Below are 13,461 nucleotides of genomic sequence, written 5' to 3'. Positions count from 1 at the left end.
TTGTGGTTAGCACTGCTGCCTCACAGCTAGAATGACATCTAGAAGGTCTGGGTTCGATTCCACCTTGACCCCTTGCGTGTTCTCCCTGTATCTGCGTGGGTTTCTTCCCACAGTCCAAAGTCCTCCCACAGTGACCAATTAACCTAACCCCAGTAAGGTTAATTGTACTCTAAATTGCCCATAGGTATGAATTTGAGTGTGAATGGTTGTCTGTCTCTCTGTGTTGGCCCTGTGATAGGCTGGCGACTTGTACAGGGTGTACCCTGCCTCTCACCCTGTGTTAGCTGGGATAGGCTCCAGCCTATATGAAATGGTTGGTTCCACTCCAACCACTCTATTAATCTGTCCTGTGAAATTAATAAAGCCATGAACCCATCTGGAATTCCAGGTGAACATAACATATTAGTATTTATTGAAAATTGACTATTAATTTTCTTACTGTTTCGAGATGAAGGAAATGAAGTGTTGGTAAACTGGTTTTTTTCATTCTCAATGAAATTCAAGATAAAGCATATTATTTGGACCCTTAGTTCAAAGCAAATACCTCACCCAGTATAGCAGTGCCACCAGGGTTCCCTCACTGCAGGGTCCAAGGTTCAGATTTGTCACCTGTCCAACCAGGTGACAAATCTGTTGTTGTTTGGGGGGGGGGGGGGGGGGTTAGGGTTAGGGTTAGGGGGGGGGGGGGGGGGGGGGGGGGTTAGGGTTAGGGTTAGGGGGGGGGGGGGGGGGGGGGTTAGGGTTAGGGTTAGGGGGGGGGGGGGGGGGGGGTTGGCTATTACATTAGATTGCTCAAAACAACGAGTGACACAGCATTGCTGAGTATTGAACACAGGAGAGTTTGGACCCAGAAATGGAATTCTACGTCATCACTTAAAGACCGGATAGAGCACTTCGCTTTCAGACTGCTGGCTTACTTGTCAAGTCAAGTCAAGTTTATTTATAAAGCACATTTAAAACAACGACGTTGACCAAAGTGCTGTACAAGATCTGTAACCCCAAGGACTATACTAAATAAAAATAAAAAATATATAAATAAATAAATAAAATAATAAAATAAAAATAAATAAATAAAAACATTAAGAACAATAAATAACATAAGAAAATTAAAAATTAAAACTTTTAAAACAAGTACCATAAAATACCATAAAACAATCATCTAAAAGGAGGTAGCACTGCAGCCAAATGCCAAGGAAAAGAAATGTGTTTTTAATAGAGATTTAAATGTGTGTATCGTCTGAGCTGTGCGGATATGGAGAGGTAGATCGTTCCATAGCTTTGGTGCTGCTGCTGCAAAAGCTCGATCACCTCTCTGTTTTAGTCTAGTTTTAGGCCTCTGTAAGAGCAGCTGGTTCGATGACCTCAGAGCTCTTACAGGGGTGTGACAGTGAAGCAGCTCAGACAGATACAAAGGTGCCAGTCCGTTTAAGGCTTTAAAAGTAAACAATAAAATCTTAAAATCGATTCTAAAACGGACAGGGAGCCAGTGAAGGGATGACAGGACTGGGGTAATGTGTTCATGCTTTTTTAAACCGGTTAAAAGACGAGCTGCCGCATTCTGGACTACCTGCAGGCGGCGCACAGATGATTGATCTATGCCAAAGTACAGAGAATTACAGTAGTCCAGGCGGGAAGTAATAAAAGCATGAATAACTTTTTCCAGGTCCTGCTGCGGGAGATAAGGTTTTACCTTGGCAATGACTCTGAGTTGGTAAAAACTGATTTTGGTAACAGCACTTACTTGCTTCTCCATTTTAAAACTACTATCTAAAATGACACCCAGATTTTTCACAGCATCACGACAGTGAGGAGCCAAATGACTCGGAGTGCCAGAGGAGTAGCTTGAGGGGTCAAATTTACCAAAGCATATGACCTCGGTTTTGCTTTCATTAAGATTTAGGAAATTGTTTCTCATCCAGGACTTAATGTCACTTAGACAGTTCAGCAGGGGTTCCCATGGATCTCTGCTGTTCAGTTTGATGGGCATATACACCTGGATGTCGTCAGCAAAACAGTGGAAACAAATATTATGTTTCCTAAAAATCGACCCTAGAGGCAACATATACAATGAAAAAAGAATTGGGCCCAGAATGGACCCCTGAGGCACTCCACAAGAAAGCTTTGCTGTGGTAGAAAAACAGTTTCCTAGATGGACAGAGAAACTTCTATCAGTAAGATAAGATCTGAACCAAGTCAGAACCGTGCCTTAATGCCAATTTCATGTTCTAGGCGGGATAGAAGGATCTCGTGGTCCACAGTGTCAAAGGCAGCTGACAGATCTAGAAGTACTAAAACTGCAGGACTACCAGAGTCCACAGTTAAAAGCAGATCGTTAAAAACTCGTAAAAGAGCCGTCTCTGTGCTGTGACGCAATCTAAAACCTGACTGAAACTTTTCCCACATTCCATGTCCACTTAAAAATGCTTGAAGTTGCTTAAAAACAACTTTTTCAAGAACCTTGGATAAAAATGGTAATTTAGAAATTGGTCTGTAATTTGAAAGAACTTGTGGTTCCTAGGATACTTAAGAGTAGACTTGGGTGCAGAGCCTTCAGCTTTCAGACCCCTCTTCTGTTGAACAAGCTCCCAGTTTGGATTCGGGAAACTGACGCTCTTTCTAATTTTAAGACCAGGCCTAAAACTTTTCTTTTTGATTAAGCTTATAGTTAGATGACCCCGAACCATCCCTTAGATTTAGAAGAATTTATTGTCATTATATGTCAAGACATAAAATGAAATTGTGTTCAAGAACATCCAAGAAATACAAACAACAAAACAAACATGGGGAGACAAGTGTCTGAAGTCATGCAGCCGTCACAGGTGCTACCTTTAGCAGGAAAACAGAAAGAGATACATTAGGATAGTTACACTGCAGTAGACTTAGGCTGCTGGGGTTTTCCATGATGCATTTCTTTTTCATTCACCTCTTTTCACTCTGTTTATACATCACTCAGTACACTGGTGGCAGATGACTGCCCTTCCCTGAACCTTGTTCTGCTGGAGGTTTCTTCCTGTTAAAAGGGAGTTTTTCTTTCCCACTCTGCTTGCTCATAGGGGGTGTTTTGATTGTTGGATTTTCTCTGTAATTATTACATGGTCTTTACCTTACAATATAAAGCACCTTGAGGTGACTGTCTTGAGGTGCTATATAAATAAAATTCAATTAAAATTGAATGGGAATTTTAGGAAAAGCTAGAAAAAAACATTTCTGCTTCTCCCAAATGTGAGTTGAACTCTGTGTATGATTTATTTGAAATCTAATCATAAATCAAATGTTATTAAAAGGAAAAGTTCAGCCTTGTGCAATGTGCAAAGCCCCAGATGTACACTGTATAACACACACACACACACACACATCCCAACTGTGTACTGTTTATAGAGAGAGCCATTGGTATGCACCCCCTCAGTCTCAAACCAGGTGTCTAAAATGGATGATGGGTGGGGGTGGGGTGATGAAACTGAGAAATATCAAGTAAAAACATCTAAATTCCTCTCAGACTTCTTAGGTTACACTGGAATATTTCCAGGTAGAATATAAACAGACACATAAGCACCAAATGTTTTGAAATCATTGACATATGGTTTACTTCCTTGCGCTAAAAATACTCCTTTGGAATGTTCTGGATGCAATATTTCTGGTAAAGTCATCAGGCGACACACACATGCACAGTTATAAATTTCAGATGGATAAGAGACTAACACGCTATGAAAAACACAGACATGTTCCACATTGAGGAGCGTGCATTTGGTGTTGGCTGAACAGTGTTAGAGGGGAGGAATGTAGCCACAGTTGACGATGAAGTCATTGTCCTATTTAGAACCTGAATGATACTGGATTTTTGGGGGTGATGCAGATACCAATTTTCTTTATGTGTGTGCACACTCTGTGTTTGAGTAAAATGCACAAGACTTAATTTGAAAGGTAACATCTATTTTTTTTTTCTAATCTTACTGTGATTACACTGCTTGACTCCTCATCACCATCTGCTGTGCTGTGGTAATGTCATCAGTGGAATCATGGCTCTTAAGTTTTTATATCAATATTAGATGGCATGCCTATTCTAATATATCTCTGGCAAAATAAATTAGGTTTTTAGATAACTTTTTTTAATCAAATTCATTTGATCAAGATATATACACAGACAACATCAAGAGCCTTCATCAAAAACTCAAGTCACCATCAAGTGCAGGATTTACCAAGGAGATGCCCTGTCCCCGCTGCTGTTCTGCATAGACCTGAACCCCCTCAGCCAGATCATCAACAAGACTGGCTACGGATACCGACTACAGAATGGAGCAAACGTCATCCACCTCCTGTACATGGATGACAGCAAGCTGTACGCCAGGAGTGAACAAGACATTGATTCACTGATCCACACCACCAGGATCTACAGCAATGACACTGAAATGTCATTCAGACCGGAGAAGTGTAGTCGGATGGTAACTAAGAGAGGAAACGTAGTCAGAACTTAGGGGATTGCAGTACCAGAAGGCAACATTGCAGACACTGAAGACAGCTACAAGTACCTTGGAATCCCACAGGCAAATGCGAATGATGAAGAGTCCACTAGGAAAGCTGCAACCTCCAAGTACCTGCAGAGAGTAAGGCAAGTCCTAAGGAGTCAGCTGAATGGGAGGAGCAAGATCTGGATATTCAACACCTATACCCTGCCAGTTGTCAGACACCCTGCTGGGATAACAAGCTGGCCAAAGGAGGAAATGGAAGCCAATGATGTCAAGACAAGAAAGCTCCTTACCATGCATCGAGGGTTGCACCCCAAATCCAGCACCCTGAGACTGTACGCTAAGCGGAAGGTAGGAGGCAGAGGACTATTGAGTGTGAGAACCACTATCCTGGATGAAACAACAAAGATCCGTGAATACATCAGGAAGATGACCACAAAGGATCATGTGCTTAGTGAGTACCTCAGGCAGCAGAAACCCGAGGAAGAAGAGGAGGAAGAATGGGACCCATCATGGACGGACAGGCCTCTGCACGGCATGTACCACCGGCAGATAGAAGAAGTGGCTGACATAGAGAAATCCTACCAATGGCTAGACAAAGCTGGACTGACAGACAGCACATAGGCACTAATCATGGCAGCACAGGAGCAAGCTCTAAGCACAAGATCGATAGAGGCTGGGGTGTACCACGCAAGGCAAGACCCCAGGTGCAGGCTGTGCAGAGATCCCCATGAGACAATCCAGCACATAACCGCAAGGTGGAAGATGATAGCAGGCAGGGCATACATGGAACGCCATAACCAAGAGGCCGGCATAGTCTACAGGAACATCGAGTATGACCTGAAAGTCCTGAGGTCAAAATGGGATACGCCACCAAGGGTGGTTGAGAACAACAGAGCTAAGTTCCTGTGGGACTTCCAGATACAGACAGACAAACTTGTGGTGGCTAACCAGCGGGACATCGTAGTGGTGGACAAACAAAGGAAGAGAAGGTCGTGGTGATAGAATTGCAATACCAAGTGACGGCAACATCAAGAAGAAGGAACACAAGGAGCTTGACAAATACTCCTGTGGGAATTGCAGATACAGACAGACGAAATTGTGGTGGCTAACCAACCGAACATCGAACATGGTGGACAAACAAAGAAAGAATGATAGACGTTGCAATACCAAGTGACGGCAACATCAAGAAGAAGGAACACGAGAAGCGGAAGATGAAGGTAACAGTGGTCTCCATGGTAACAGGAACACTCGGGGCAGTGACCCCCAAACTGGGGGAGTGGCTCCAGCAGATCCCTGGAACAACATCTGAGATCTCTGTCCAGAAGAGTGCAACCCTGGGAACAGCTAAGATACTGCGCAGGACCTTCAAGCTCCCAGGTCCCAGGCTCGCTCTCTCTATCTCTCCCTCTCTGTGTTTTTGTGTTTTATATATATATATATATATATATATATATATATATATATATATATATATATATATATATATATATATATATAATATATATATATATATATATATATATATATATATATACATATACATATATATATATATACACTGCCAGTTTTTCAAGTTTTTCCACCTACAAAGAATTCAGGGGTCTGTAATTAGGTACACTTCAACTGTGAGAGACAGGATCTGATATAAAAATCCAGAAAATCACATTGTATCATTATTAAATAATTAATTTGTAGAAAAGCCCCAGTGGTCTAGGTGATTCAAATCCAGGGTATTGTTCCTGTGAGGCACTGCTGCTCACGATTGTGCTGTGCCATCCACATGCAATTGAACAGTAGGAAAGATGTTATATGCATATGTCAAGCACAGAAGTAAATATGGAGGCCATTGAAGTCAGTTTTTCTTAAGGTGATGTGCACAAGAAGCCAAATTTGCGACCCAGTGACATAAAAGATGCAGAAATTGATTCATTTTTTTAAATTATGGCTTTTTTCTGGTCTAACTAATACCATTTGTGGTATTTTGATGTGAATGGTTTCACTTAAACAGATTTCAGTCAAAACATCTCAGTCCATCCAAACGTGGTGTTTGCATGGATGGAAAAATGATCTTTTAATGATTATTGTATGGTTGGCAGAAACGAGGTTAAAACATCAGAGACTATTTAGAATATAATAACACAGTAAAATGGTAGTTACAGACTCCAAAATCACTGGATGTGTGTACAGACTGCAGGGTTATTTGGAAGTTTTTCAGTTTTCCTCCACACACAATGACAGGGAACCTGGTGAGGTAAAGATAACTGAAGATTTCACAGTTGTTCTTCCTGATCACAGAATATTTTGTTAAAAAAAAAAAAATCCAAATAATATTTGTGTTGCAGCCACATGTTTCTGGTCTGCTGTAAAAACATGAAATCTAAAAACTAGATGGAGATATTATGTTGAAGAATGAGCATCAAAAGTTGACACTGCACCTCATTGAAAAGAATACTAAGCAGCCTGTTAAGGCTGTGTTCCTTTGCCAAGTATTAATTTATTTTAAAATAAAAAAATTAATCAGAAGTATTTTGTTCTTAGATGTAAAAGCCTTGTGTGCTCTGTAAACTCATTTAACACTGCAGTTGCAGTTATATTTAAATGCATTCATTATTAATTACATTGCATAAAATGTATGGTGACTGATGAAATGCTGTTCATGAGCATCAGAAGAAGAAGACAGACAAAAATTAATTTGAATTAATTTGAATTAATTAGGACTGTGTATGCTCCTGTGCTAATCTGTGCTACCATACTGATAGTTACTAACCTACATCCCGCTACTCTCATGGTATCACAGCTTTGCTATGCTAACAAAAGGGTAAATAAAATATGATCTGAGCAACTGATCAGTATAACAGAATTCATTATGTTGACTCATGGAGAAAATTATAGCTCATGTCGATAACTAGCTATTGCAAAGTGCAAACAGATTCACAAATTAAAAATACTTGCTCTGAACGGGCTTCCTTCATCCTCAAATTAGTTCAATTAAAAATAGATTTAACTCAAAATAACAACTTAAAATATCGGTAACACTTTATTTGAAGGGGTAAGACTGACTTGACACTGTCATGAACATGAAGGAGTCTTTGTGACTGTTTATGACTGTTGTCATTAAGTGTCATTCAGTAAACTATTAATGCAAAGTTGACTCTGGAGCTTGAAAAAGGCGACTGGACTTCTTTTTGTTTCTTGAAGACGTTTCACCTCTCATCCGAAAGGCTTCTTCAGTTCTCAACCAAATGGTGGAGAGACCCAGGTATTTAAATTGGTTTCAACTGAAACCACTGATTAAATATGACCCACGCCCCCTTCACACCTGGGCACATGTGTTCACGCACATGATCAATAGAGGGTCATAACCACCTCCAGGGGACTACGCCCACAGGGGTTTAAATACCTGGGTCTCTCCACCATTTGGTTGAGAACTGAAGAAGCCTTTCGGATGAGAGGTGAAACGTCTTCAAGAAACAAAAAGAAGTCCAGTCGCCTTTTTCAAGCTCCAGAGACTACTATGACCTGGATGACTGAGAATCTACACAGACACAATGCAAAGTTGACTTTTAATTTTAAAAAATGTGAACATCAGATTAGTCTCCTTAATTATATTGGGCATTTGAGTTTACAGTGTGGTTCTTATCAATTTTTCATAGGATGCTGATAGTGAATGTACATATTTATGCTTTCAACTCCGAACAGGTTTTTGTTGAATTAGTTGAAGATCTTTTCACATTAGCACCAGCAGATAGATATTGTCAGCTTTTATATCAACATTTGTAAAACTGCTAATCACTTTGACCATTTGAACTTGAACTTGATATGTGTTACCATGTCATATCTGATTTTCAGAGGATGCAATTATCGTGTAATATGATTATGAGAGAAGTGTGATTTCAAGGAAATTTAAAGCAGATCCAGCAGCTGCCCCACACAGTTTCAGTAGCTCAAACTGCAGCACAAATACACCCTTTGATAAGAAGAATGATTTATCTTTTTCAGTGACTGGATAGCTAGCAGCACAGAATTTCACTTTGGCTGTGTCTGGTTTAATATGACTTTATATTTAATTTAGAACAAAACAAACACTGGGGACACTGTCATAGTAGTAGAAGTCCCTTCAGAATGGTATCACTTGTCTCTTTAAGTGCATTGTCTTGTACTAGACACAGTGGAGAAAGTGATAATATGTGTTTGAATGAGTGTGGTGTTGTGGCTGCAAACTGTCCTCCATTGTGTAGGCAAAATAGTGAAACATGACCTATAGATTATTGTAGGTTTAGTCAGATGGTAGATTAATTGTCACTACTGCAAAGTTCAAGAAACAAATAGAAAAATACACTGCTCAAAAAAATAAAGGGAACACTCAAATAACACATCCTAGATCTGAATGAATGAAATATTCTCATTTAATACTTTGTTCTGTACAAAGTTGAATGTGCTGACAACAAAATCACACAAAAATTTATTAACCAATGGAGGCCTGGATTTGGAGTCTCACATAAAATTAAAGTGGAAAAACACACTACAGGCTGATCCAACTTTGATGTAATGTCCTTAAAACAATGCAAAATGAGGCTCAGTAGTGTGTGTGGCCTCCTTACAATGCCTGGGCATGCTCCTGATGAGGTGGCAGATGGTCTCCTGAGGGATCTCCTCCCAGACCTGGACTAAAGCATCTGCCAACTCCTGGACAGTCTGTGGTGCAACATGATGTTGGTGGATGGAGCGAGACATGATGTCCCAGATGTGCTCAATCGGATTCAGGTCTGGGGAACGGGCTGGCCAGTCCATAGCCTCAATGCCTTCATCTTGCAGGAACTGCTGACACACTCCAGCCACACGAGGTCTAGCATTGTCCTGCATAAGGAGGAACCCAGGGCCAACTGCACCAGCATATGGTCTCACAAGAGGTCTGAATATCTCATCTCGGTACCTAATGGCAGTCATGCTACCTCTGGCGAGCACATGGAGGGCTGTGCGGCCCTCCAAAGAAATGCCACCCCACACCATTACTGACCCACTGCCAAACTGGTCATGCTGAAGGATGTTGCAGGCAGCAGATCGCTCTCCACGGCATCTCCAGACTCTGTCACGTCTGTCACATGTGCTCAGTGTGAACCTGCTTTCATCTGTGAAGAGCACAGGGCGCCAGTGGCGAAATTGCCAATGCTGGTGTTCTCTGGCAAATGCCAAGCGTCCTGCATGGTGTTGGGCTGTGAGTACAACCCCCATCTGTGGACGTCGGTCCCTCATACCATTCTCATAGAGTCTAACCATTTGTGCAGACACATGCACATTTGTGGCCTGCTGGAGGTCATTTTGCAGGGCTCTGGCACTGCTCTTCTTGTCCCTCCGTGCACAAAGGCGGAGGTAGCGGTCCTGCTGCTGGGTTGTTGCCCTCCTACGGCCTCCTCCACGTCTCCTGGTGTACAGGCCTGTCTCCTGGTAGTGCATCCAGTCTCTGGACATGATGTGACAGACACAGCAAACCTTCTTGCCACAGCTCGCATTGATGTGCCATCCTGGATGAGCTGCACTACCTGAGCCACTTGTGTGGGTTGTAGAGTCCATCTCATGCTACCACAAGTGTGAAAGGACCACCAACATTCAAAAGTGACCAAAACATCAGCCAAAAAGCATAGGTACTGAGAAGTGGTCTGTGATCCCCACCTGCAGAACCACTCGTTTATTGAGTGTGTCTTGCTAATTGCCAATAATTTCCACCTGGTGTCTATTCCATTTGCACAACAGCATGTGAAATTGTCAATCAGTGTTGCTTCCTAAGTGGACAGTTTGATTTCACAGAAGTTTGATTTACTTGGAGTTATATTGTGTTGTTTAAGTGTTCCCTTTATTTTTTTGAGCAGTGTAAGTTAACCATAACTGCTTTTTGTTTTACACCTTCCTCTGTTTCTCTCTCTAATGCTTAGGTATGACAATACCAGAAGAAGACACAGAGGCAGGTCAGACTGGAAAATACTGCCTAGTGGCCATCGGAAGACTGCAGGTGTGTGGTGACACAGACACATTAACCAGTTTGATGACCCTGAAGGAATGACAGTTACTGAGTGTTCTGTATGTATAGACAAAAGTGTATTCCAGTTTTTTTCAGTACCATTGCAACAGGTGTATAAAATCATGCACTTAGCCCTGTGGTCTGCCATTACAAAGTTGTGAAAAAATGGTTTGTTCTGAATAGCTCACTAATTTTGAATGCAGTACTGTAATAGCAATAGGTGTCTTCCCTTCTTGATATTAAACAATCAACTATAAGTGGTATTATTGTAAAGTGGAAGTAATTAGGATTAGAGCAACTAAGCCACAAAGTAGTAGACCACATGCATTTGCAGAGCAGTGCTGCTGGGAGCTTCATCACAGGCACATGTTAGCGTAACAACGGTGAGGATTAGCTCTTGTGTGGATCAGAGTTTTGAAGGTCTGGCTGGTGACTGGATAAACGCAGACCTGAGCCAGGTTCAGATTGTGGGCAGCTCCATTCATCAAATAAAATTAATACTGATACTGGTATCAGTATTAATAAAAGAGGTGGACATTTCTTATATTGCCCACCCTGTGTCCATTTATAATATTTAAAAAAAATAAATAAAAACAAATGAACATAGCAAGATAGTATGTATGTAAAAAAAGAGCTGAGTGTGATATGGATATGAACATGAAAGACTTACTGGTGGTCAGTAGTAACGCTAGTTAAATCTGCCTTTATCATCTCCATTGACAGGATATTCGCCTCATATGATGAGGCTATACATTTACTTTGAGAAATGGAAGGACTCACTGGAGAATTCTCAAGTGTCTCAATTCTCTGCCGCTGGGAGAAAAAAAAGGGGGGGGATTACAGCTAAATGCTAAAAAAATAAAATAAAATAAGAAAATACAAATAAAATTGTGTGCTACCGCTATTTAATGTCTAAGGAGTATCTTATGTTAAAATGTTGTCTATAGAAGCTTCTTACTTCTCCAGGCTTGTTCGCCATTGGGTTTCTAAGGCAGAGACTACACACGGAGACAGACTAACAAAGAATGGCAAAAAAAAAAAAAAGACTGTTATTGTACATATCTCATGGTTGGTAGAGAAGATGAGATGGATTATTGGGGAATGAGAGGGCAAGCAAGGGTGCTGGGAGCTTTGCAGGCAGAGCATACAGATGAGAATACAGATGACTCATGGTAGAAGCAGAGTGTGGTGCGAGACTGAACAGGCAAGTGAATGAGGTGAAAGTGAGCAGAGGAGTAGAAGCTTAGTTGAGATGGCAGGTAAAAGATGGCGAATGTAAGCACAAGAGAATGGAATTAGCTCAGAACAAAAGTACACAAGGAACTAACTTAACAAAACTATTATCTGTAATAATACAGCAGTGGGATGAGTGATCTGATGTAAAGTCACTGGAGAGCTGGATAGATATACTCCTTCAGATGAGTGGATTATTTGCAAGTGTTCATGCTGATCAGAGCGATGTTTTAGATTTACTGGTGAGTGTGAGGAGTTAAAGTGGTTTGCAAAAGTATTCTTATCCCTTGAACTTTTCCTTATTTTGTCACATTACAACCACAAACATAAATATATTTCACTGGAATTTGATGTGAAAGACCAACACAAAGTGGTACACAACTGTGAAGTGGAAAGAAAATTATACATGATTCAAAACTTTTTTTTACAAATGAAAAACTGAAAAGTGCGGTGTGCACTATATTCAGCCCCCCTGAGTCAATACTTTGTGGAACCACCTTTTGCTGCAATTACAGCTGCAAGTCTTTTAGGGTATGTCTCCACCAGCTTTGCACATCTAGTGACTGAACAGCAGTTTTCAGATCTTGCCACAAATTCTCAATTGGGTTTAGGTCTGGACTTTGACTGGGCCATTCTAACACATAAATATTTTTTGTTTTAAACCATTCCATTGTAGCCCTGGCTTTATGTTAAGGGTCGTTGTCCTGCTGGAAGGTGAACCTCCGCCCCAGTCTCAAGTCTTTTGTAGACTCCAACAAGTTTTCTTCCAAGATTGCCCTGTATTTGGCTCCATCCATCTTCCCATCAACTCTGACCAACTTCCCTGTCCCTGCTGAAGAGAAGCAGCCCCAGAGCATGATGCTGCCACCACCATATTTGACAGTGGGGATGGTGTGTTCAGAGTGATGTGCAGTGTTAATTCTCTGCCACACAGACAGCCGGTTTCCCAGTTATGGATTAAGTATGGTCCTAGACTAAAAGGAAAAAGTCAGTGAATACCACAATAGGAAAAAGTATTTAGTCCAGGATTAGACATAATCCCTGTATAGGAAACTGGGCCATAGTGTTTTGCGTTTTGGCCAACAAGTTCTATTTTAGTCTCATCTGACCAAAGCACCTTGTTTCACATGTCTGCTGTGTCCCCAACATGGCTTCTGGCAAACTGCAAATGGGAGTTTTTATGGTTTTCTTTTAACAATGGCTTTCTTCTTGCCACTCTGCCATAAAGACCACATTTGTGCAGTGCCGACTAATAGTTGTCCTGTGGACAGATTCTCCCACCTGAGCTGTGGATCTCTGCATTTCGTCCAGAGTCACCATGGGCCTCTTGGCTGCATCTCTGATCAGTGCTCTCCTTGTTCGGCCTGTAAGTTTAGGTGGACAGCTTTGTCTTGGTAGGTTTATAGTTGTGCTGTACTCTTTCCATTTCCGGATAATTGATTGAACAGTGCTCCGTGAGATGTTCAAAGCTTGGGAAATCTTTTTATAGCCTAAGCCTGTTTTAAACTTCTCCACAACCTTATTCCTGACCTGTCTGGTGTGTTCTTTGGACTTCATGATGCAGTTTACTCCCCAATATTCTCTTAACCAACCTCTGAGGCCGTCACAGAGCAGCTGTATTTGTACTGAGATTAGATTACACACAGGTGGACTCTTTTTAGTCATTAGCAGCCATCAGGCAATTTCTGAATGCAATTGGTTGCACTCTGAATACTGAATACTTTTGCACACCGCACTTTTCAGTTT

At 41.3% G+C, this 13,461-nt stretch overlaps 1 protein-coding gene across 1 annotated transcript in view; it reads left to right on the top strand.

Annotated features, from left to right (window-relative positions):
* Nucleotides 1-13,461, top strand: part of arnt2 (aryl-hydrocarbon receptor nuclear translocator 2) — a 175,977-nt gene that overhangs the window by 67,630 nt on the left and 94,886 nt on the right. The window contains 1 exon segment of the mRNA XM_030725130.1: nucleotides 10,397-10,473. Coding sequence (XP_030580990.1) covers nucleotides 10,397-10,473 — 77 coding nt within the window.

Source organism: Archocentrus centrarchus, unplaced genomic scaffold, assembly GCF_007364275.1.
Source record: "Archocentrus centrarchus isolate MPI-CPG fArcCen1 unplaced genomic scaffold, fArcCen1 scaffold_48_ctg1, whole genome shotgun sequence".
Taxonomy (NCBI): Eukaryota; Metazoa; Chordata; class Actinopteri; order Cichliformes; family Cichlidae; genus Archocentrus; species Archocentrus centrarchus.
The sequence above is the reverse complement of the archived record's forward strand: the minus strand, read 5'-3'. Positions and strand labels throughout refer to the sequence as shown.